This window comes from Wyeomyia smithii, chromosome 3 (genome assembly GCF_029784165.1).
Source record: "Wyeomyia smithii strain HCP4-BCI-WySm-NY-G18 chromosome 3, ASM2978416v1, whole genome shotgun sequence".
Taxonomy (NCBI): Eukaryota; Metazoa; Arthropoda; class Insecta; order Diptera; family Culicidae; genus Wyeomyia; species Wyeomyia smithii.
In genome coordinates this window covers 64,033,602-64,056,360 of record NC_073696.1, presented here as the reverse complement: position 1 = coordinate 64,056,360, position 22,759 = coordinate 64,033,602, and the positions used below count along the sequence as shown (strand labels likewise).

The 22,759-nt window shown below is 38.0% G+C and overlaps 1 protein-coding gene across 1 annotated transcript; it reads left to right on the top strand.

Annotated features, from left to right (window-relative positions):
• The first annotated feature begins 16,144 nt into the window (after nucleotides 1-16,144).
• On the top strand, nucleotides 16,145-16,964 carry LOC129732538 (protein G12-like). The gene is made up of 3 exons (XM_055693496.1): nucleotides 16,145-16,508; nucleotides 16,568-16,740; nucleotides 16,795-16,964. The coding sequence occupies exons 1-3, from the start codon at nucleotides 16,172-16,174 to the stop codon at nucleotides 16,903-16,905; spliced, it is 621 nt and encodes a 206-aa protein (XP_055549471.1). The 5' UTR covers nucleotides 16,145-16,171; the 3' UTR covers nucleotides 16,906-16,964.
• The last annotated feature ends 5,795 nt before the right edge of the window (nucleotides 16,965-22,759 follow it).

Genomic DNA, 22,759 nt, shown 5'->3' with positions numbered 1-22,759 from the left:
CACTTGTTCGATCGTTGTTAGAATTCGCCAGCACCGTATGGTGGTCTTATCAAGCAGTTTGGATAAACAGAGTAGAGAGTGTCCAACGCAAAATTGTTCGGTATACATTGCGAAATCTAGCCTGGAATGACCCACTGAATTTACCTCCATACCAAGACCGCTGCCGCCTTTTGGGCATAAAAACACTAAATCAACAGCACCGAGTATCACAAGCTGTATTTGTGTGCAAGCTGATAACTGCAGAATTCAATGCTCCGGACCTTCTAGCAGAAATCGGATTCTCTGCGCCATCTAGAACGTTACGACCCAGAGCTATGCTGAAAGTGAAATTCCAGCCAAAACAGTACGCCGCAAATTCCTCCATCTCGTCTATGATTCGCCAATTCAATGATTTTATTGAATTGTTGAACTTCGACGAATCTTCAGTAATGTATCGTCGTAGATTAGCTTCCAATAATATGTTGTGATCATTTTATGTATTTTTATGATCTAGTTTTGTAAAGTATGTTTTAGATTAAAAGATGAGGTTTTTACGCACATTTGAGGAAGGTCCTCGTGACCACCTCTAGTGAGCTTTTCCTCACCTAATATTTGTTTATTTGTTTATTTGTGTATAAAATTCATCTGACTGATAGTCTTAATGAACTAGTATAAAACTGATATATGATATTAAAAACTTATACGTGCTAGCTTCTTCTCCAGTTTAAACGAAGGTTCACCAAATTCAAAATATTCCTCCACTCGATTAAACATTCTAATGCATGAGGCAATGGGTTCATTGCGACCGAAGTTCGTGCGATGATAACGGTTTGTCAATAGTGATGCAGGTCGTAAGGCTCGATGAGGCGCGCGGAAATTCAACAACGAAAGAAGTTTGGGAGAATCTACTTCACCATTTAGCAGCTTTGCCACAAACAACACCTGTTGCATCTTGCGGCGACGTTCCAAAGTATCTAGGTTGAGCAAGCAGCAGCGGTCTAAGTACGGGGGCAGGTTGTCGGGTTGTCGCCAAGGCAGGTCCCGAAGAGCCATACGTATGAATCTTCGCTGCACACGTTCTATACGTAGATTCCAATGGAGCTGGTGGGGCATCCAAACAAGGTTTGCGTTTTCGAGGACAGGACGGACAAGAGCACAATACAGTGTTTTAGGCAGTACGGGTCTTTAAAGTCGCGTCCGATTTTTTAATAAAATCCTAGCTGATGGGTACCTTTCGAAATAGCTATCGCGCAATAACGATCAAAAGTCAGTTTAGGATCGAGAGTCACGCCAAGATCCTTAACGTATTCAACTCTATTCAGTGTTTGACCATCTATTTGGTAGCTGAATAATAAAGGCGATTTTATGCGATGAAAAGTCATTACTTCGCATTAAGCAATGCTGATTGTCAAACAGTTTAATTTACACCAATACGCGAACGAATTTAGCATATCCTGTAGACGTCGACAATCCTCGATGGAACGAATCGTCAAAAATATTTTAAGATCGTCAGCATAAAACAGCCTACAACCAGCTTCAAGTGCAGCAGCAGCGTCATTGAAAAATAAAATAAACAACAGTGGTCCCAAATTGCTTGAGGTACACATTATTTATTGGCATATACATTTATTGGCGAAAGGAGGCGATAATTGTGATCCCAGTTTTACTCGCATAACTCTATCGCACAAATATGAGCCTAGCCATTTTAGGAACTGTCGCGAAGCACCCATTCGCAGGATTTTTTCCAACAGTATTCGATGATTAATACGGTCGAAGGCAGCTTGTAGATCCGTATATTTCACGTCCACCTGTGCTTTACATTCCAGTTCATTAATACAACTAGAGGTGAAGTCTAGAAATAAATATTCATGGGGACCGATATTGGTCCGATGATGAAAGAAACGAATAAAAAAAAATACCGCGAGGCACACGGCTCCTTGAAGACGATGCGAAAAACTCCATGATAATGGACCACCTTGGAGACTGCCTGGAACTATAAAAAGCTGCTTGGTGGAGATTCAACGCACTAGTCATCTTTTTTGTGAATGTCCTGAACAATAAAATTGATTCGCCTGCCATTGGATTTATTGTTAAGTGTAGGACCTACACAGTTTCGATGGCCCATTTTGTTTTTCAATAACGTACAGAGGAACACCGTGATTTTATATTCTATAAAAAGTTTGATAAATCTGCTACCATCTATAAGCTCTTTCTCAGAGTAATTTGCAACTATTTCCGACATCTTTTTCCCATTTTCAAAAAAAAAAAAACGTTTCTCGATAAACATGAATCGCATTGACGCTGGAATGTTAGGAACACGATGTGGCCAACTAGAAATACTTCCAATCAAAGTTATGCAAATAAGAGTGAGTAGCTGTTATTAATTTGTGAGACGGTCTCTATAACGATGGTACAACAAAAGTTAAGAAATCATTATCACTTTTATAGCAACATGTTTGAAAAATCGAAGAGATTATTGTTTGAGTTTTGTAGAATGATAATTAATTATGTACAACTTTTCTTAAAAATTTTTTTTCACTCGAATAGCAGTTTTGACGAAGAGTGTAAACAGTTTGCTGGGTTAAACAATATTTCCGTAATTATAAAAATCACAATTTTCAAGCTGAAATCATCTTGACTTATTCAGAATTAAAAAAAGTTTTACTGATATGAATACCTTATATAGTTGCTGTTATTCTGTTTATAATTTGTTTTTCTAAAAAAATTGACTAAATAAAAATAGTTACCAAATTATTATTACAAAACCATAGCTTAAAGACTACAAATCGAAATGAAATGAATTTAGAGAAAAGGTAGAACAACTATGTAAACGATAAATAGTAATAAGCGCTTTAGGGGAATTTTTCCTAACCCTCTGCATCCCGGCTCGAAAGACACTTTCTATTAACATAAAAAGACAGAACTCTGGGTTCACTATTCGAAAAAAGAACCAATTCAATGTGTAGGAGAGGTAGATTTGTCCGCCGCAGTATCGGCGACGAACGGACTGCGTGATGCCCACCGTCGTTCCCTGTATCCAAAATGAACAGTGATGTTATTTTCAAATGAATGCAACCCAACTGCGCAAACATTGGCAGAGTTTGGAAACTCACGCTGTGGATATGCGATGTTGTCTCATTGTCACGTAACAGTTTACGAGCGACGATATCGGACGCATTGTTTGAACAGTACGGCAATATTTGGACTTTGTGTGGTTCGGTTTCCGTGCCCACCGAATGTACCGTCACTTGAAAAAATTCCTTTCGAAACCGATTTGATTTGAGAGTTGAAATAATCCAACGGCAAAAACTAAAAAATATCCTACAATCGTCTCAACTAGGTTATAGAAGACGAACCCTGTAGCCTTAGTTCAACAGCACTATTGGGAGGTAAACAAGCGTACCAGACAAAAAACTTTCTTTGTCACCCATTGTCCAAGACCGACTTTACCGCTGTAAAGTCGACAGTGTTATGGATATCGAAGGTAAACCTTTATCGGTGGCACCTAACTAGTTTGTTCTAGCCGAGCAGAGAAAAGATGCTGCGGAGGAAGATCAGTTTCTTCGCTGCCCTGCCATGTGCCGAGGAAATGTCGGGCGGGAAATTAATGTGCAAACTGTCACTGTATTGCATATTGTGTGTAAGACTCGTCGATCGCCATCGTGCATAACGTTGTGTAACGTTGATGTTTTACACTTTATAGACTCATTTGTTTGATAAGACGACACGTTTGTATAAATTTAAAATATCACTCGTTCTTACTTTCATTCAGTAGTCGGCCACATTATGGATAATATCGGAAAGTCGTGCTTCATGCTTACAGTTGACGAGTTGTTTTTTTTGTTATACTTAGTGCATTTGAGGTTCAGTGTCCAAGTACAGCCAATATTGCTTGGCACCTGTAGTAAAGTCGTCATTGTGTAACGTTTCGTGTGCTTTTGCGTTCGGAAGTATCCGGGTTACTTAAGCCCAACGTACAGAAACTTAGCTCAAATGGCCTTTGTGGATAGAAGTTTGTTCGTTTGGCTCGAGTTATACGGATTCTTTGTATCGACATGTGTGAGGCGTGATCATCGCTATCTACAGTTGTGCACGCGTACTCTCCACGTCATCGCATCAGGCTGATTGCGGCCACGTGGTTGGGATTTTGTAGTGCTCTGGATGATAGACATTCGTTGCTGTTAGTGTTTTACTCAGAATTCACCAAAGAATATTTTAATAGTGAAGTAATATAATATCATTCGTATTGGTGATTAGCTGTTAAGTTTATTCAGCAGTGTAAATGTATCGTATACAGATTGTATTTTATCTTTCTGGTGCATCATATCTTTGGGCAGTCCATGCACTTGGGTGGGTTGGACTAATATATTTGTGCAACATTCAGTTCTTCTACAATAGAATTATCACAATGAACCACTTCCGATAGTTGACTTGTTTATTTTAAACACACATATAAAGAAAAGCATGATGGTTTCTGCAGCACAAAAACTCGTTGCCAAGCAACTTTTCATGTCAACCTGTTTCAGTAGTACCAATAATAGGGGAAGTTGCAATTTGCATTCAATTGCATCGGTGGTTTGTGTGATAATTCCAGGAGATATCGTGCAAACAGTACTTTGACCCACTCTTTACGTCATGGGCAATGATATGATAATGCTGAATGTATTACTGCAAGAGCCCGCATTGAAAGTGTTTCCCATAACATAAATCGATTGAAGAAAAAAAAAAACACAAAAGGAAGGCAATCAAAAATTCATGCCAATCTATTTTTTTTATTATTCATTTAATTGAAATTGATGGCAATGATTGATGGCGATTTCCAGTTTTGGAAAGCTGTTTAAAATTGTAGAAAAAGTTTTCAACCCCCGACCCTTTTTTCCGGAACCAGGATGACGAGCGACGCATCTTTTGAATTTAAGAAGGCGACTTCTGGTTTCTATAAAACCACAAATTCGATCAGGTATCCTTCAACATGAGTAATTAGGTAATCGGAATGATAGTCGGAGATCTACAGATGTCTGAGTTTAAATTTACGATGACGATTTTTATTTTCTGCAAAGCTAGGTAAAACTGAGGAAAATACTTTAAATACTTTTTACTACTTCTGGAACCGACATGATGCCAAGAAACCGAAAATAGACGTCTGATGCTATTCTGAAATCCAATTTTTTGAGTAGGAAAATATTCAAAATTCTATTTTCTGCATAGGAAAACATTCACATACTTCCCAATATGGATATTTTCAGATTCGGAACTCTGTCTAGAAACTCTTGATGGCTTCTTCCGGGTTCAGGAAAGCATTGTCAAGTAGAAGAAAATCTTCAAATACTCCTGAAAACGCTCAAATATTGGTATTTTTACAGATAGGGTAACACTCAGAGCCAGACATAAACGATACATAACGCACAACAATTACAAGTTCATAGAGGAAAAATAAAACTCAAGTTTTGTTTATGATATGTAAAGGTCCGTATTTTTTTATTATATTGTCGGTTAAGATTTTCCAAACAATATTTTATTCAAAACTATGAGACACGGCGAGAGTTCATTAATCATAGCGACACCTAATTATGAGATAACACGACGTTTAGTATGCCTTATCCAAACTTCTAGACTTCTGAGTGACCTCTAATGATTGACTGTTGCAGATCAAATTTCGCTTACGGAGATTACCTCCAATCAATCTATCACCGAGTCGCACGAAGAGTTATAATTCAACTCTGCTCTGGTATGTGTGGTGTGATGTTATAACGACACTGTAAGCTAAGATTATTTACAACTTGCGAAAAATATAGCGCCCATATTATATTTCATCGAGCCACGAAGAAGCTACGAACTGCAAACTCTTTCTATTCATTGTTAAAAAAAGAAAACATTCCGAGGAAGCTAAATTTGAATGTGCGGGGTAGCGGCTCGAAGTTCAACTAGTTTAATTTGTATTAACTGGTGCGTTGTCTTGATAAAATAATACTTCCTTTATCATCAAAAACAACCACTTTACCCAAATTAAAGTCTAGTTCGAAAAATCATAACTTTTTTTCTCCTGATTTCTCCTTGATCAGACCTATTTCATTGTTTAGGTAATCTTTTGCAGCTTTAATAAAAAATCTGATTTTTAAAAAAGAAGCTTTTAAAGATAATTAATTTTTAATTCTTCTTTCAACTTTTTTTTAAATAAATTTTTTTTAGAGTGTATATTTTTTTCGGAAAGACAAAATTGTTATCTACAACTTTGCCGAAGATGCTACACCGATCAACCAGCCATTTTGACTCTAAAAATATTTGTAATCATCAATATCTTTCCAAAATAGGAATTTCAATAGCTTTCATAGCACAAAATGGCATCTTTTGTCTATAGAAACGTCTATGCAAAGTTTCATCCAAATAAAAAATAACAACTTAAAAAAAAATAAAACTGGGACATTTTCTGTGGAATTGCTCTATTCCAACTTTGAAGCAAATATATTACACAAAAAGTGTTTCTACATAAAATTTAGTATGATAGAAGCTTTTTACGGAAAAATAGACTGCAATCCTTGAATTTTTGATTCCATTATCACTGCTTGCAAATACCTAAGTCATCGAAGCAATTGTAAAGGAATTGTGTTCGCAAATGGACCATTTTTAAATTTTTTTTATTAATAGTAATACTTAAACAATCTTGATGATATTTTCTGATTAGCATTAGAAGAAGTTGCTTGATGTTTTTGCTGAATGTCTGATATATGTTTTTATTAAACAGCTGAGAAATTGCGCATATAAAAATTGTTCTGATCTAGGTAAATTTTCGGACTGTTCCGATCATGATACATTACCCTATAACAACCGTTTCTTTGGATTTTGGTGGTAAATCCACAGCTGCTACAGAAAGATGCAGAATATTTGCTCGTCGGGTTCGTCGCTTCAACGTTTGCTTAGTCCTTAAATGCGCAATGTTGTTTCAAAACAACATTACTAATAACGTTTTAAAATATATGTATTTTAGTTTTTTTCAGAGATATAATTCATTAGAACAGCTCTCTAGGCTCTAACGAAGAAAACTTAACAGCTGAAAGTACTGTATTTAAATGTTTTGTTTTTATTTCTGCTGTCAAAATCTCGGAAACGAAAAAAAAACATGGCGAGATTTCCGACAGGTGCTGACAGTCTTTGAAAATAAATTTTAAAATAAGGTTAGTGGTAAGTGAAAATGCCAAAATTATCAGAAATTATACCAACAAAAGGTCAATTTTAAAGTTACTGTTAACAAAAGTAATTGTTTCGACTTTGTTCTGTGATAAAGTCGCAGTGTTGTTTCAAAAAAAAAAAAAAAAAAATGGTCATGTTGCCACATTGCAAAGCAAATCTTTAATTTTGTTTATGCATATTGGTTAGTTTTAGAGCTGTAAAGCTGTTGAACAAAGATTTTATGCTTTTAAATGATTTTTAACCGTCGTGCGCATTTAGGGGTAAAAAAAACTTAAACTTGAAAGAAAATTCATTTAAGTCTCTGCAAAAGTTTTCTTTGCTAGGGGCACCAAAATTCAGAGGAAAACTATAACCTTTTATTTTTTTCCAGATAGCTCAGGGAAAAACCTGTGTTCATTAGTGTTGTCTTTCTTAATCAATGGAAATTATCTATCGCGGATTCCAGAAAACTGATGCTATGACCTTGAACACGGACGAAACTTTCTTCACTTTCTTCGGAAGCAGTTTTCGACGTTCAGCTAATTATTTCGTTCGTTTTTTCGTCTTGAGTGTGAAGTTGCTGATCCAAGTTTCGTGCATAATTTTTAATCTATACAAAAATTTCATCCAAATACAAACGCATATTTATACTAATTTTACGTTTCTTTAATGTTTAAATTGCTATGTTATACGAAGATTTAAAAGTTAAGAAAATTCAACAAATTTTATATATGAGCGTTTCCATCCCAAATGACTTATAGACGAAAAACGACCATTTTTTTCAGCGTGTATATTTTTTACGAGGTTACATTTGTTCACTACAATTCATCCTCAGACTGTTTTTATTACAATCGAAGGTTTCCTATGCCAAAATGCATACACCCCTTTTAGAACATTACTCTTGAGTCTAAAAAATTACTTCACCTATGACAAATGCAGTTCGTTAAACCAGATACGTGTGCTAATCAGCTTCTTTTTAGTTTCCATAATTCACGACCACAGAGGGCTACCGGAAGAATCAGTGTTTCATGGAGTGCTATAGTATTGAGCAGGTTTACAGGCTGCGGGATATAAGCTTTCCTCTTGAGAGGTTCAAAGGTCTTTTTCGTTGCTTTACGGTTAATGCCAATCATGTTAATATAGTCCGCAAAACTTAGGAGCATGTATGACTTCGTAATGATGGTGCCACTTTTTTGCACGCCAGCCGTCCGTTAAGCATCTTCCAATGCGAGGTTGAACAATAAGTTTGATAGCACGTCACCCTGTTTAAACCATCTAACCCTGATGCATAATGTGGAACCGTCAACCACGAATCAGACTAATCAGTTTTGTTTAAGAAAAAACTCTGGTTGAGCATCATCCCCCATACTCCTTACGCTTAACTGAGTCGTACGCTGTCCTGAAGTTTATGAACAAATGGTGAGTCTGCAAGTTGAATTTTCGAAATTCCTCGAGTATTTTGTGCAAGGTGGACATTTGGTCCGTAGTGGAATGTCTTCCTCGGAAACGCCATTGGTATTCGCCAACAAAGGTTTTCTGCAACAGCCTCAGTAGTCTATGTAACAAGAGGAAGAGAAAATTGTACACGGTGTTAAGCAGAGTTCCCAAGCAGCACACATTGTTGCAAAGAAGCAAATGCTACTCTCAATATAAATGCATTCAAATATTGTAATAATTCGCATCTGTTATTTTTATTAACTATGTAAGTACTGAAAAAGCGCAAGAGGTGGAGCCTATATGCAACTAACAGTGCTATGTAAAATAATCATCAGCATCGATAACCGTTGCAGCATAGGAGGAAAAGAGAGGAGTAGCGAATTTTTATTTTGTTTACCTTGACTCTTATTGCTCTGCGGTGGTTGTATCGCGAAGTTTTTACATCATAGAAAATCTGAATCTTAAAAATATATTTAATTTTTTCTCTATTTACGCTTCTGATAGGTAAGTAATAGAGATGGTCGGATAATTATTTTTAAAGATTTGTATTAACCTTTTAATGAACCAGATCAAAACATCAAGAAGATCAAAACATCAAGGGTAAATTGACCTATAGTGAAACCCTTTATTTTATTAACCTACGGTGGACCACCCGTCAGATTAACTCAATTTCTCTTAAAATAGTTTATTCGGATTTGTTTCCCGATGTTTCCCGATTAAAGTTTTCACTCGAAAATCACTCGAGGTTTTCACATTAAATGAATTAATCTGGCGGGTGGTCCACTATAGGAAAGAGGTCCACTATATGTTAATTTACCCTACTAGAACAACACGGAGAATAGTGAATGAACGTTCATGAACGACGAGTATTATGTGAACATCGCAGCAACCTGAAATCTATATATTATAATAAGGTCAATGTTAATATTGTTTATAACTCGAGAAAAAAAAAACTCGAGAAAAATTTGATAATTCACTGTACTTACTTTACTTACTTTACTTTTACGGCGACAGACCGATTATCGATCCAATGCGGAATCCAGAATACGTCTCCATGTCACTCGGTCTTGGGCTGCTATCCTCCAATCTCCCCTAACACCTATTTCGCGAGCATCCTCGTCGACAGAAAACATCCAACGGATGCGAGGCTTACCTCGAAGTCGACGGCCTCTATCGGGATTTCTGCTAAATATAGTCTTCGCTAGTCGTTCTTCCGGCATTCTAGCTACATGCCCAGCCCTCTGCAACCTGCCGTGTATTATCCGCTTAACTATATCCGCCGATTTGTACACCTGGTGCACTTCATGGTTCATGCGTCTGCGCCAAACATCATTTTCTAGTTTGCCTCCAAGGATTGAACGCAAAACCCTACGCTCAAAAACACCAAGAGCTCGCCGATCGGCCTCTTTCAACGTCCGTGCTTCATGGCCGTAGAGGGCCACGGGAAGAATTAGTGTTTTGTAGAGTGCAAGTTTAGTACGCGATTGCAGACTTCGGGACCTCAGCTGGTTACGCAATCCGTAGAAGACCCTGTTTGCAGCTGCTATCCGCCTTTTTATCTCACGGCCAACCTCGTAGTCACATGTCACTAGTGTTCCCAGGTAAATAAATTCGTCGACTACTTCAAAAGTTTCCACATCTAACACCACCTCAGCACCAACATCCGTCGGACTACCACGCTGTATTACGTTTTGGCAGAGTTAATGATGAGCTCTACTCTCGCAGCTTCCTTTTGAGAGGGCCGAATGCCTCTTCCACAGTTCTACGGTTGATACCAATGATGTCGATATCGTCCGCAAAACCGAGAAGCATGTGAGACTTCGTAATGATGGTGCCGCTTCTTCGCACGCCGGCCATCCGTATGGCACCCTCCAATGCGATGTTGAACAATAAGTTTGACAGCCCTTCTTCCTGCTTCAAACCATCTAACGTCACTAAGGAGTCCGATATCTCACCGACTATCCTGACGCATGATGTAGAACCTTCAAGGGTGGCACGTATCAGCCTAACTAGTTTTGTTGGGAAACCATGTTCGACCATAATTCGACATAACTCATTTCTCTTTACTGTATCGCGCTGCCTTGAAGTCAACGAACAGATGGTGCGTCTGCAGGTTAAGTTCTCGAAATTTATCTAGGATCTGTCAGGGTACACATTTGGTGCGTAGTGGAGCGTCCCCCTCGAAAACCACATTGGTAATCGCCAACAAAGGTCTCCGAAAACGGCCTCAGTCTATGGAACAGAATACAAGAGAGAATTTTATAAATGGTGTTGAGAAGGGTTATGCCCCGATAATTACTACAGTCCAGGCGGTGGCCTTTTTTGTAGATTGGACAAATGAGACCCTCCAACCAGTCCGAGGGCTTTGACATCCCCATCTCGCTGATTGTCAGCCACAGCAGCACCGTCTTGGGGAACTTGGTGTGTGAAAGAAATTTCATCTTAGTGCTTACTTCTTTCGTTGGGGAAGTAACATACAAAGTGAGTCGTGTCAAATAAATTATTTTAAAACTAACATACAAAGTGCCCTACCAGTCGTTGCCATCCAGGGTGAGACAGGTGTCGCCGTTCATTACCACCGCCACGTCGTAAATTGCCGGGAAAATCGATTTGACCGTCTCATTCAGGCGCTGCCGCTACGTCAATGCTAGCAGCTCCGAGACTAGTGAACGGGACTGCTTCCTGACATGTATGTCCATGTTCGCCAAACACTGTTTGGTCGGTTGCACCGACCTCCAGGCCAAGCGCACGCAGCGATGTAGCCACTTTTTCCTCGGTCTTCCTCTTCAGCATACTTTGGAGCTTCTTATCGCTCATGGTCGTCGGCCTTCCGGAACCAGGCTTTCTTTCAATGCTCTGATTGTTGTCCAATAGTGCCAAGATGTTGTAGATGCCGGAACGGGCGTATCCGGTGTCCACGAGTTGCCGCACGATGTCTGCTTTCGACGCGGCGTGGGTACCGTTATTTAAACGGGCAAATCAAGTAGTTTCGTCAGTGTGTGTAAAAGTAAACCCATGAAAAATTGGCAATTTCTGTCCATTTTTTTAGTGCAAACGTTATTAGAGTTATTAAAAACAAAATTCTGCACCAATGCCAACAATTAGGGGGGGGGGCAACGGCCCCCCTGCCCTCCTCTGGCAACGACCATGGTCCGCAACAGGATCTACTGTCCAAAATTCACGATCGCTTAGTTCTATGCGACGGGGCTGTCATCTTAAATATAGCTGGCGAGGCACTGCATTTCATAACTCAGCTGCCCGTTCCGGGTCAGACTCTATTATACACCTTCTCTAACATGGCAACACAGCAGCGTATAACACCCCTTTCCAGTCAGCATATGACCAAAGGTTTCACCAGGGGTTGGTTGCAGGATCTCTGCTAAGTTTACTTGTATCCCGGTCGGCACTCGTGGAGACGAGACTATAGGGATGCCACATATACAGATTTTGCTGTATTTTACAGATTTTTGTACTAAAAAAGTATTTTTGTACTAAAACAGAATCTTACTAAGATCATTTGTAAGAATTTCTTTTCAATAATTCCAAACTCTGAACTAATAAGCCTAATTTTAAAAGCTACAAGGCACAAAATATTAAATTATCGAAAACTTTAAAAGATAAATTTAGTAAAAAACAAATAATGATTGGTTTGAATATATTCTGCAAGGAAGAATTTTTCTATCCAACATTCTTAGTTTGCTCGATACAGGTTTTCAATACAGATGTTTTGGCCTGTGATACATATATACAGTGCTTTTTCGATTTTATCAACAGTCGTTTTTATCACTATTCGCCAAATTCACGCTCGGTTTTCTCACGCTTTTTGTCTTTTTATCATGCTTTTTCAAAAAAAAATTCTATGTCAAGAATAATGAGCTTCCAGTTGTAAAAAGTGTATTTGAAACATCATTTTTACTCGTGCCTTGTGCCCTAGAATGTGTATAATTTTGTGAACTGAATTTGTTGGATAAATTTTCTGGGACAACCAAGTGTCATACCTGTTACAATTTGTGTGTATACTTTTGAGAAAAATGAACCGTGAAATACGTTTTTCATTGACTTTGGAGCAAGATTTATGTGTTATTCGAGCAGTTGAGATAGAAGATCTGTTAACAGCAAAAATAGCCCTACAGTTTGGTGCTTATAGAACGTGGATTTAAAAGTTATAAAATCTTGCGGTTCCACAATTTCATATAAACAAACATTAGACTCCCCTGCACGGTGCTCCCACAGACCGTTATTATAAAAAAAATGCACCAAAGAATCTGAGTACGCCATTCGATTCATTATGACGTCCAGAATCTTTGGTCAAAATTTCAAAATCATCGTACGGTACATTTTTGAGTAATGCCCTTTTGAAGGTCGTAAAGTACAAAAAAGTGATATTAAAACGACGAAATACTCAATGTAAAGCACGTTTCTCAGCCATAATTTTATGAAACAACTTCCAAAACAGTTTCTACACATTCCAAGTATTATATTTCAAGACATTTACAATTGGTGGAAACCCCAGTGCACACTGGGGTAAACTCGAAAAATCGTGATTGTTCTAGATTTGACTATGAAAAATTGATTTTATGTACTCAATGTCTTCGGCAAAATTGTTTCATAGAAAAAGGCCTTACTTTTGGCGTTTTTGGTTTTTCGATCAATCCACCTAACAGTTAGATAAAAAAATATTTTTTCTAATTTTCAATATACCGGATTGCTTCTTTCAGTAAAGTTGTGGAAAATTTTAAAAGAAAAACAATTGCTGAATACTGCGATGTTCTATCTGTACGTTGAACACGACGTTTTGACCACTACAGACGAAATTATATACAAAAAACTGATTTCAAGGAGGGGTGTTCCACAAAAAACTCTATTTTGTCGTGTTGAACGTACAGATAGGACATCGCAGTATTCAGCAATTGTTTTTTTTTTAAATTTTCCACAACTTTGCTGAAGGAAGCAATCCGGTATATTGAAAATTAGAAAAAATATTTTTTTTATCTAACTATTAGGTGGATTGATCGAAAAACCAAAAACACCAAAATTAAGGCCATGATCTATGAAATAATTTTGCTGAAGTCATTGAGTACAAAAAATCAATTTTTCATAGTCAAATCTAGAACGATCACGATTTTTCGAATTTAGACCACTGTGCACTGTGGGATTTATGAATAAATCTTTCCACCAATTGTAAATGTCTTGAAATATAATATTTGGAATGTGCAGAAACTATTTTGGAAGTTGTTTCATAAAATTATGGCTGAAAAACGTGCTTTACATTGAGTATTTCGTCGTTTTAATATCACTTTTTTGTACTTTACGACCTTCAAAAGGGCATTACTCAAAAATGTACCGTACGATGATTTTGAAATTTTGACCGAAGATTCTGGACGTCATAACGAATCGAATGGCGTACTCAGATTCTTTGGTGCATTTTTTTTTATAATAACGGTCTGTGGGAGCACCGTGTCCTGACTATGCTAAAGAATAAAAAGCAAAGCCTTGGTGCTAAATTCCGATTCGGAACTAGACCTTCTGTTCATTTATACACAGACTTCGTAGCCAACTGTTTAGTGTACAGGACATCATCGTACCTCGAGACCATCTGGGAGAGTCTGGGAGAGTACTAAAGAATAAGTTCGTGGAAATGCTACGGAGAAAAATATTATGAACTATTTTTTCTTTTGTCTATTCATTTGTATCTTGAACTTATATTCCATTGAACTATGAAAGTGCAGCATTTACTCAAAATATCATAAATTTCAATTGAATCCAACAAAAAAAATCATTTTTTTATCATTTCACTAAGTTCACGGTTTCGACAAATTCACGGTGAAGTTTTTTTGACCGTGATAAAATCGAAAAAGCACTGTACAGATATTTTCGGAAAAAATACAGAAATAAATGTGGCAATCCTGCGAACCTATAATAGGGTCTCAGGTGAAACGGGTTATTTACCAACCACCTTGTGTATTTTTTCATATTCACCTGATTAGTTTTGTATTTTTTATTTATTGGAAAAGTTTCGTGGTTTCGTGAAATCGAAGGAAAAAGAAACATTTTTATTTTTTATTCAATTCAATTGATTACTCTAGCGAGAAGTAAAACTTTAAGAATCTTTTTGAAATATTTACATGGAAAATATTAAAAACTTTTAAATGGGTAGTGGAGAATTTCTAGACACTGAAGGGTGTGGCTTCAAGTTTACTGTTCATATTTCAATTCTTCTTTCTATTTCTTTTATCCTTTACTGCCAGTTCGTAGATTTTGTGTCCTAGCTTCGCATTTTAAATTCTCTATAATGTCTTCTGGAGATGCGGGTAACCAGTGACAGCAGAAATAAGAAATCTATTCGCCATTTATATATTACTTACGGTACAGAATAATCTTCATATTTTTATATCATCAACACAATTGTTTCAATATTAGGTTCCATCAAAAGACTGTTTCGAACAGTTAAGATACTTTCAATGAATTTCAGTGAAATTTCTCGATCCTCCAAATGTTTCAGTAATGGTCACATTAGTCCCCAACAACCAGCACCACATGTTTCCAGTAATAAATGGAACTCACTTCCAATACCACAAGCGAAAAAAAATTCGCCACATGTGCGCTCACCAGTCAGTCGCCCTAACAGCTTTCCGCCAATATCCGAAGAACCAAAAGATGAACATCGTTTAATTTAACGACCGTCAAACTTTTCCCTTCGTAACGTCGATGCAATGGAATAAAGTTTTTCCCTTTCCGCTAACTTTTCCGCTCCGACAAGGAAAAAACTAACAAGCGAACAACAGCAGCGATAGACCAAACACATAGAAATAAACCAGCGTGAAAAAGCCGAACACAGGAGATAAAAAAAAACTTCTGGGAAGAAATTTCGAAACACTCCACTCGAAGAAGGACACCACGAGCGGATCAGCTGCGGATGGTCCGAAGTTTTTCCGCTCCATTCTCCACCGTATAGCTAAGGGTTTTGGGCTGGTGGAAGTTTCCCCATATGAGTGCCCTGGAACGGCCGATTTCTGCAAATGACACAAAAAGGTATCGTCATCATCGTCGTCATCGGTCGTCGTTATGTGATCACATAAAAGTGCAATCATCAACAGCGGGCGGCCACTTGAGATTGAGACCCCGGTATGGGGTTGTTTGCCTACCCTGTTGAAGGGTCTATTGTGTGCGATAAAAGAAGGGGTGGCAGAATATGGAGCCGGGGCCTATTGTGAAAGATTCTGCGAAAAGTTGACCACCAGGAGAGTTTTGGTGAAAAGCGATCTGTTTCTGTTGCTATGGATTGGGGTTTGTTATGCGTGCTTAAAAAAGTTAGTAAAAGCTTTGTCATTTGATGGAAAGACCACTGAGATGTTTTGGAAAATTGCATTAAAAACAGTCCACATACCGATGAAACAGTTTTATCTGCAGCTTCATGCATGTTCAGAGCCATTGGACAAAGATGTTTCGTAAGTTATCTATTGGCGTAACGGTAGAATGTGGTAACCTTATAAAGGTTCTTTGTTCATGTGCTTAGTATATAAACAGTTCACAGCAGCAGATAATGCTGGTGTGGATTGTTCTCAGTTTGTCATTCCTAGTGTAAAACATGCAGAAACTAGTACCACTTTTATTAGTGTTGTCCGTACAGTGCGTGTACTCAGTCTCGTTGCAAGAAGATCTGCTTGATTTGGAGCTAAATGTGCCGAAGGAAAAAATTTCGCAGCTTTTCGTCCAGTATATTATTCAAGATGTTCAATTTCGGCACAGTATCCGTTACGTTAGGTCGGACGAATTTTCCGACACGTGGAATCAGTTTCTAGAGCTGGCAAAAGTGCATCAGTTACTTTTGTATATGCAAAACGCCGGGCTGCCTATTGATAAAGTGCTCCATATGTTTGCCGGATTCACCGGAATTCAGCCACCGTCGACGAAGTTCAAACGATGTGGGAACCAATTGGATTGAGCTGAAACTGTTTGGTGATTATAATTTTATTCTTTCTAGCGCTCATTAAGCGTGGTGGATTAAACGCATTCATCGAAGATGTTGTCCAAGTAGTGGCACAAAGCGACGTGAAAACAATGACGGAAGAGAAAAAACGACTCAGCTCTCAATTTTTGGAAATGACTGAGAAGCTAAACTCGGACGAATATAAGCGCTTGTTTACTGAAGCATTTGTAAGTAATGAGGTATTTAGAGTTTTTCATGATGAAACAAAATGTTTATTTCAGGATGATCCCGACGTTATAATTCTTCAGCAAGAATTACAAACATATGACATTGAACTACCTAAACTCCTAGAGCTGATGAAAGCATTCTTCGGGTGGTCTGCTTTTTTCTAGCTTTTTTGAAATAAATGACGTAGCTTTTCTCACAATAAAAAATACTCACAGAAACTGAATCGCAAAGAAGCACATTTCAAATCAAAAGAAAAATCCTCAAACTAAAGTCCAATCAGTCAACAACTCTATTAACCCATATCCTTACAATGAGAAAATAGCTAAACAATGTCCAAATTCAATCAATCCACCCGATAATGAATACAATAAACCGTATCCGCTTCCTCCAGTAAGTAATTCGAATTGCGTTCCCGCAAACCTCGGGTAGACTGGGTAAGATTGACATTTATTGATACGCTCATTTTTCACTTTGGCAAATGATTGAAAATGCCACCCACAAAATCATACTGACAGCCAAAGACTGACGCTCGAGAGTGGCATCCCCTGCGGGGAATTGAGTTAACGCCTTTCGATCTTCGGCCCTCCAGTGTGCGCTTGGTTTCTGCTTCGTACCGTCGAACGGCAATCAAATCAGTTTCGGTTAAATTAGCCTGCCTACCGACGCCCTGCGCCGTCTCAGGAGGGGTCGAAGTATCCCAAAATATCGAGCACATGGTGGGGAAATCCATTTTCTCTGCCGAAAGTCGAATTGTTGCTTTCACTCGGGAGCTTAAATTCTTGTTCTTTTACGGTTACCACCCTCGCATTATGCCCACTGCTATTGTGGCGTAAGAAGAGTAATTCACTCAGATGGAAAGTCATTTTGGCGTTGATTTTTCTTGCAATACTCTTGACATTCGTGGTATTCCTTTGCATCGAACCGGAACGAATTTCTTGCTGGCGCAATTGAGTTTTTTTGGTGTGGAAATTTACAAATGAAGATCTCCAACGGAAAATACCCTAGACTTCTAACGCATTTACTTTCCGTGAGGGGATGGTAAGACTGATGGTGGTCTCCAAACCACGAATGACACTTTTTCCGTATAAACTAGTCACTTTTCTAAGAGGATTTTAAATTATTGCTCACTCTTTGCCCAGTGGAAAGTTTTATTTTTGTTTATTTTTTATTCTCGTGTCGTTTTATTCAAGAAAATAATTCAAAATAGCATTCGTCTGAAGTGGGTAAGTACCGTTTTATTTCCAGAGACTAACAAATAAATTTGGTGTAGAAGAAAAAATGGTTCCTGCTAGCGCGCGGTCGGAAAATGGTTATGTAAACGGAAAAGTTGGCGAACAATGTGTGCTCGAGCGTGGCGTCCATACCAGAGGGTTTGCGTGCAGGATTGTAGAGAAGGTTGGATTTTTTTGGAATAATACCGTCACTTTATTTTCCCTATGTTAGCTATATTTTACAGAGTACTTCCGAAATGTGGCGTACCGTCCGCTTACCGATGAAGCTGTTCGAAAACAATGACGAAGACATTCAAGCATCCCTGCTAAAAGTTAACCTCGGTCACGTTGTCGTGCTCAAACGGCATTTGCAGTGGAAAAGAAAACCACATCAGTTCGGTTTTTGACCACTGCCAGCGGAATAAAAGCATCGTGGATGGTGAATTTATTCAAAGTTCTTTATTTATTTTTCAGGAAGCTAATTTCGGCTGGAAATGCATTTACTTAAAATCCTGATTTTCAGTGCCAGGTAGAGGTTGTTGCTGTTCCTATCGTGTGTATAGTATTTTTAAATAAAAAAAATGGTCTCGATTGAGAAGCTGGCAGCACCCTCTTAGAACCCAATGAAACAATATTTCACGTCAAAAATGTTCCAGAGACTTTCGGTGAGGAAGTAAAAACTGTTCTATGTAAGTACAGCTTACTCCCCTATAATATTATGGTACCAACCCATTCATTCAGTAGACTGTTGTGCTTTTTTTAGTTTTTGTGTAAATACGTCGTCTTTTTATACACAATCTTAACTGACTATGTGTACAAAAATGTCTCCTTATTGCAAGCTGTTGAAATCATTTCCATCGTTACGATTCGACGAGTCGAACGTAATGGAGTTGATCTCTTCTCTGTAAGTTTGTCGAAAAAAACCAATCCATACTCGAAGTACATTCTCGGAGAAAATGTTTGCATGCAGTATTGAAATTGGCAGTAGTATCCAATCAACAACGCATTTCTTTTCGTCAAGTGAAGAGACTCAATTTATATGCTAATTAGATTGCCTGTTACAGGCTTTGCATACATTGTTCAATCGTTTGTAAGCTGTCATTGATCCTTTTTTCATGCAGTCAGAAGATGAAGTTCTCATTTACAGCGTATAATATGAGCGTGTTGCGAAGAAAACTGTACATTTGTTAGTTCTTGTTTTGATATGTTTTTGTTATTGGTAGAATCGTGACACTAACCATTACTAACATTAAAATGCATCTCCAAAAATTTGATGTCGACGATTGATCTGTTTTCCCATTCGAAGTTATTGTTACCATTTTTCGATTCGCTTTTCGTACTCAGCTTTGGCAAGTTAAAAAAATCGCGTGATGACACACGGCATTGCACCCCAAAATGCAGTGCAGTTTGGGGTAGGAAACGATGATGCGCAGGCAATTCAACCGTTGTTCGTTTCCCTGTGCACCCAGTGGTTCGATTCGGTTTATTGGGAGCGGAAAATAAAAACTATTGCTTGACAAGGTCGATAGTATTTGTTATGCAAACAACTTCGATAGCACGTTGAAGCACTAAATTGGATTAGAGGTAGGTTTGTTTTAGTGGCCTAATGGTCGAAATGATTGGAATGGTGAAAACGCGGCATATTGCAGTGCATGCAGCTGTTGATTTATTTTTGGGTACATACCTATATAGCGTGAGTCATATGTAGAACAATATAACCAACATGGAATCGAAAAGATGAACACCAATAAAACAAAAAAAAAAAATAATCCACGGATGAATGGATTTCAATAGATTAACATTTTCGCTCTTTTGTATTGTCTTAGATTGCGTAATAAATTTTTGCTGTTATACCCCTGCGCCGATTCTTCAACCAACCTCTTCTGAAGGGCAGAAAAGGCCAAAATACAAAATGATCCTAAATTGACCTCAGAATTCCAGAAAACCCCTTCTAAAGGCTGGAAAAGGGCAAATTACTGTATTTGATTTGGCTGAAACTTTGCGTAGACGTTTCTATAGGCATAAGATGCCATTTTGTGCCAAATTATAATCTACAACTTTGCCGAAGACGTCACACCGATCAAACAAACCTTTTTGGCACTAAAAATATTTGTAACCATCAATACCATCCCAAAATAGCATTTTTCAATAGCTTCTCAAAAATGAGTTGTGTTCCAAAAAATAAAACCAATAGCAAAAAACGACATCTTTCGTCTATAGTAACATCTATAGGTTTAGCCATATCAAAAATGACAATTGAAAAGAGTTGAAACTGGGACATTTTTGTGCAACTGCTTAGTTACTAAAAACCCCTTCTAAAGGTCAGAAAAGGATAATATACAAAACGATCCCAAATTGAGCTCCGAGTTGCTAAAAACCCCTATTTAAAGACAGAGAAGGCCAAAATACAAAATGATCCCAAATTGAGCTCTGAATCGCTAAAAACCTCTTCTAAAGGCCAGCAAAGGCCGAAATACAAAATGATCCCAAGTTGAGCTCAGAATCGCTGAAAACCTCTTATAAAGGCCAGGAAAGGCCAATATATAAAAAGATCCCGAATTGAGCTCAGAATCGTTGAAAGCCTTTTTCAAAGGCCAGAAAGGGCCAAAATACAAAATGATCCCAAATAGAGCTCAGAATCGCTGAAAACCTCCTTTAAAGGCCAGAAAAGGCCAAAATACAAAATGATCCCAAGTTGAGCTCAGAATCGCTGAAAATTCCTTCTATAGGCCAGAAAAAGCCGAAATACAAAATGATCCCAAATCAGCTCAGAATCGCTGTAAACCTCTTCTAAAGGCCAGAAAAGGCCACAATACAAAATGATCTCAAGTTGAGCTCAGAATCGCTGAAAACCTCTTCTAAAGGCCAGAAAAGGCCAATATACAAAATGATCCCAAATTGAGCTTAGAATCGCTAAAAATTCTTTGTATAGGCCAGTAAAAGCTTATATACAAAATGATCACAAATTGAGCTCTGAATCGCTGAAAACCTCTTATAAAGGCCGGAAAAGGCCAATATACAAAATGATCCCAAATTGAGCTCAGAATCGCTTAAAATTCCTTCTATATGCCAGAAAAAGCTTATATACAAATGATACCAAATTGAGCTCAGAATCGCTAAAAACCTCTTCTAAAGGCCAGAAAAGGCCGAAATATAAAATGATCCCAAATTGAGCTTAGAATCGCTAAAAATTCCTTCTTTAGGCCAGAAAAAGCTTATATACAAAATGATCCCAAATTGAGCTCAGAATCGCTGAAAACCTCTTATAAAGGCCAGGAAAGGCCAATATATAAAATGATCCCGAATTGAGCTCAGAATCGCTGAAAGCCTTTTTTAAAGGCCAGAAAAAGCCAAAATACAAAATGATCCCAAATTGAGCTCAGAATCGCTGAAAATTCCTTCTATAGGCCAGAAAAAGCCAAAATACAAAATGATCCCAAATAGAGCTCAGAATCGCTGAAAACCTCCTTTAAAGGCCAGAAAAGGCCAAAATACAAAATGATCCCAAGTTGAGCTCAGAATCGCTGAAAATTCCTTCTATAGGCCAGAAAAAGCCGAAATACAAAATGATCCCAAATCAGCTCAGAATCGCTGTAAACCTCTTCTAAAGGCCAGAAAAGGCCACAATACAAAATGATCTCAAGTTGAGCTCAGAATCGCTGAAAACCTCTTCTAAAGGCCAGAAAAGGCCAATATACAAAATGATCCCAAATTGAGCTTAGAATCGCTAAAAATTCTTTGTATAGGCCAGTAAAAGCTTATATACAAAATGATCACAAATTGAGCTCTGAATCGCTGAAAACCTCTTATAAAGGCCGGAAAAGGCCAATATACAAAATGATCCCAAATTGAGCTCAGAATCGCTTAAAATTCCTTCTATATGCCAGAAAAAGCTTATATACAAATGATACCAAATTGAGCTCAGAATCGCTAAAAACCTCTTCTAAAGGCCAGAAAAGGCCGAAATATAAAATGATCCCAAATTGAGCTTAGAATCGCTAAAAATTCCCTCTTTAGGCCAGAAAAAGCTTATATACAAAATGATCCCAAATTGAGCTCAGAATCGCTGAAAACCTCTTATAAAGGCCAGGAAAGGCCAATATATAAAATGATCCCGAATTGAGCTCAGAATCGCTGAAAGCCTTTTTTAAAGGCCAGAAAAAGCCAAAATACAAAATGATCCCAAATTGAGCTCAGAATCGCTGAAAATTCCTTCTATAGGCCAGAAAAGGCCGAAATACAAAATGATCCCAAATTGAGCTCAGAATCGCTGAAAACTTAAGCCCAGAAAAAGCCGAAATACAAAATGATTCCAATTTGAGCTCAGAATCGCTGAAAATTCTTTCTATAGGCCAGAAAAAGCAGATATACAAAATGATCCCAAATTGAGCTCAGAATCGCTGAAAACCTATTATAAAGGCCGGAAAAGGCCAATATACAAAATGATCCCAAATTGAGCTTAGAATCGCTGAAAACCTCTTCTAATGGCCAGAAAAGGCCGAAATACAAAATGATCCCAAGTTGAGCTCAGAATCGCTGAAAACCTCTTATGAAGGCCAGGAAAGGCCAATATAGAAAATGATCCCGAATTGAGCTCAGAGTCGCTGAAAGCCTTTTTTGAAGGCCAGAAAGGGCCAAAATACAAAATGATCCCAAATTGAACTCAGAATCGCTGAAAACTTCCTTAAAAGGCCAGAAAAGGCCAAAATACAAAATGATCCCAAATTGAGCTCAGAATCGCTGAAAATTCCTTCTATAGGCCAGAAAAAGCTTATATATAAAATGATACCAAATTGAGCTCAGAATC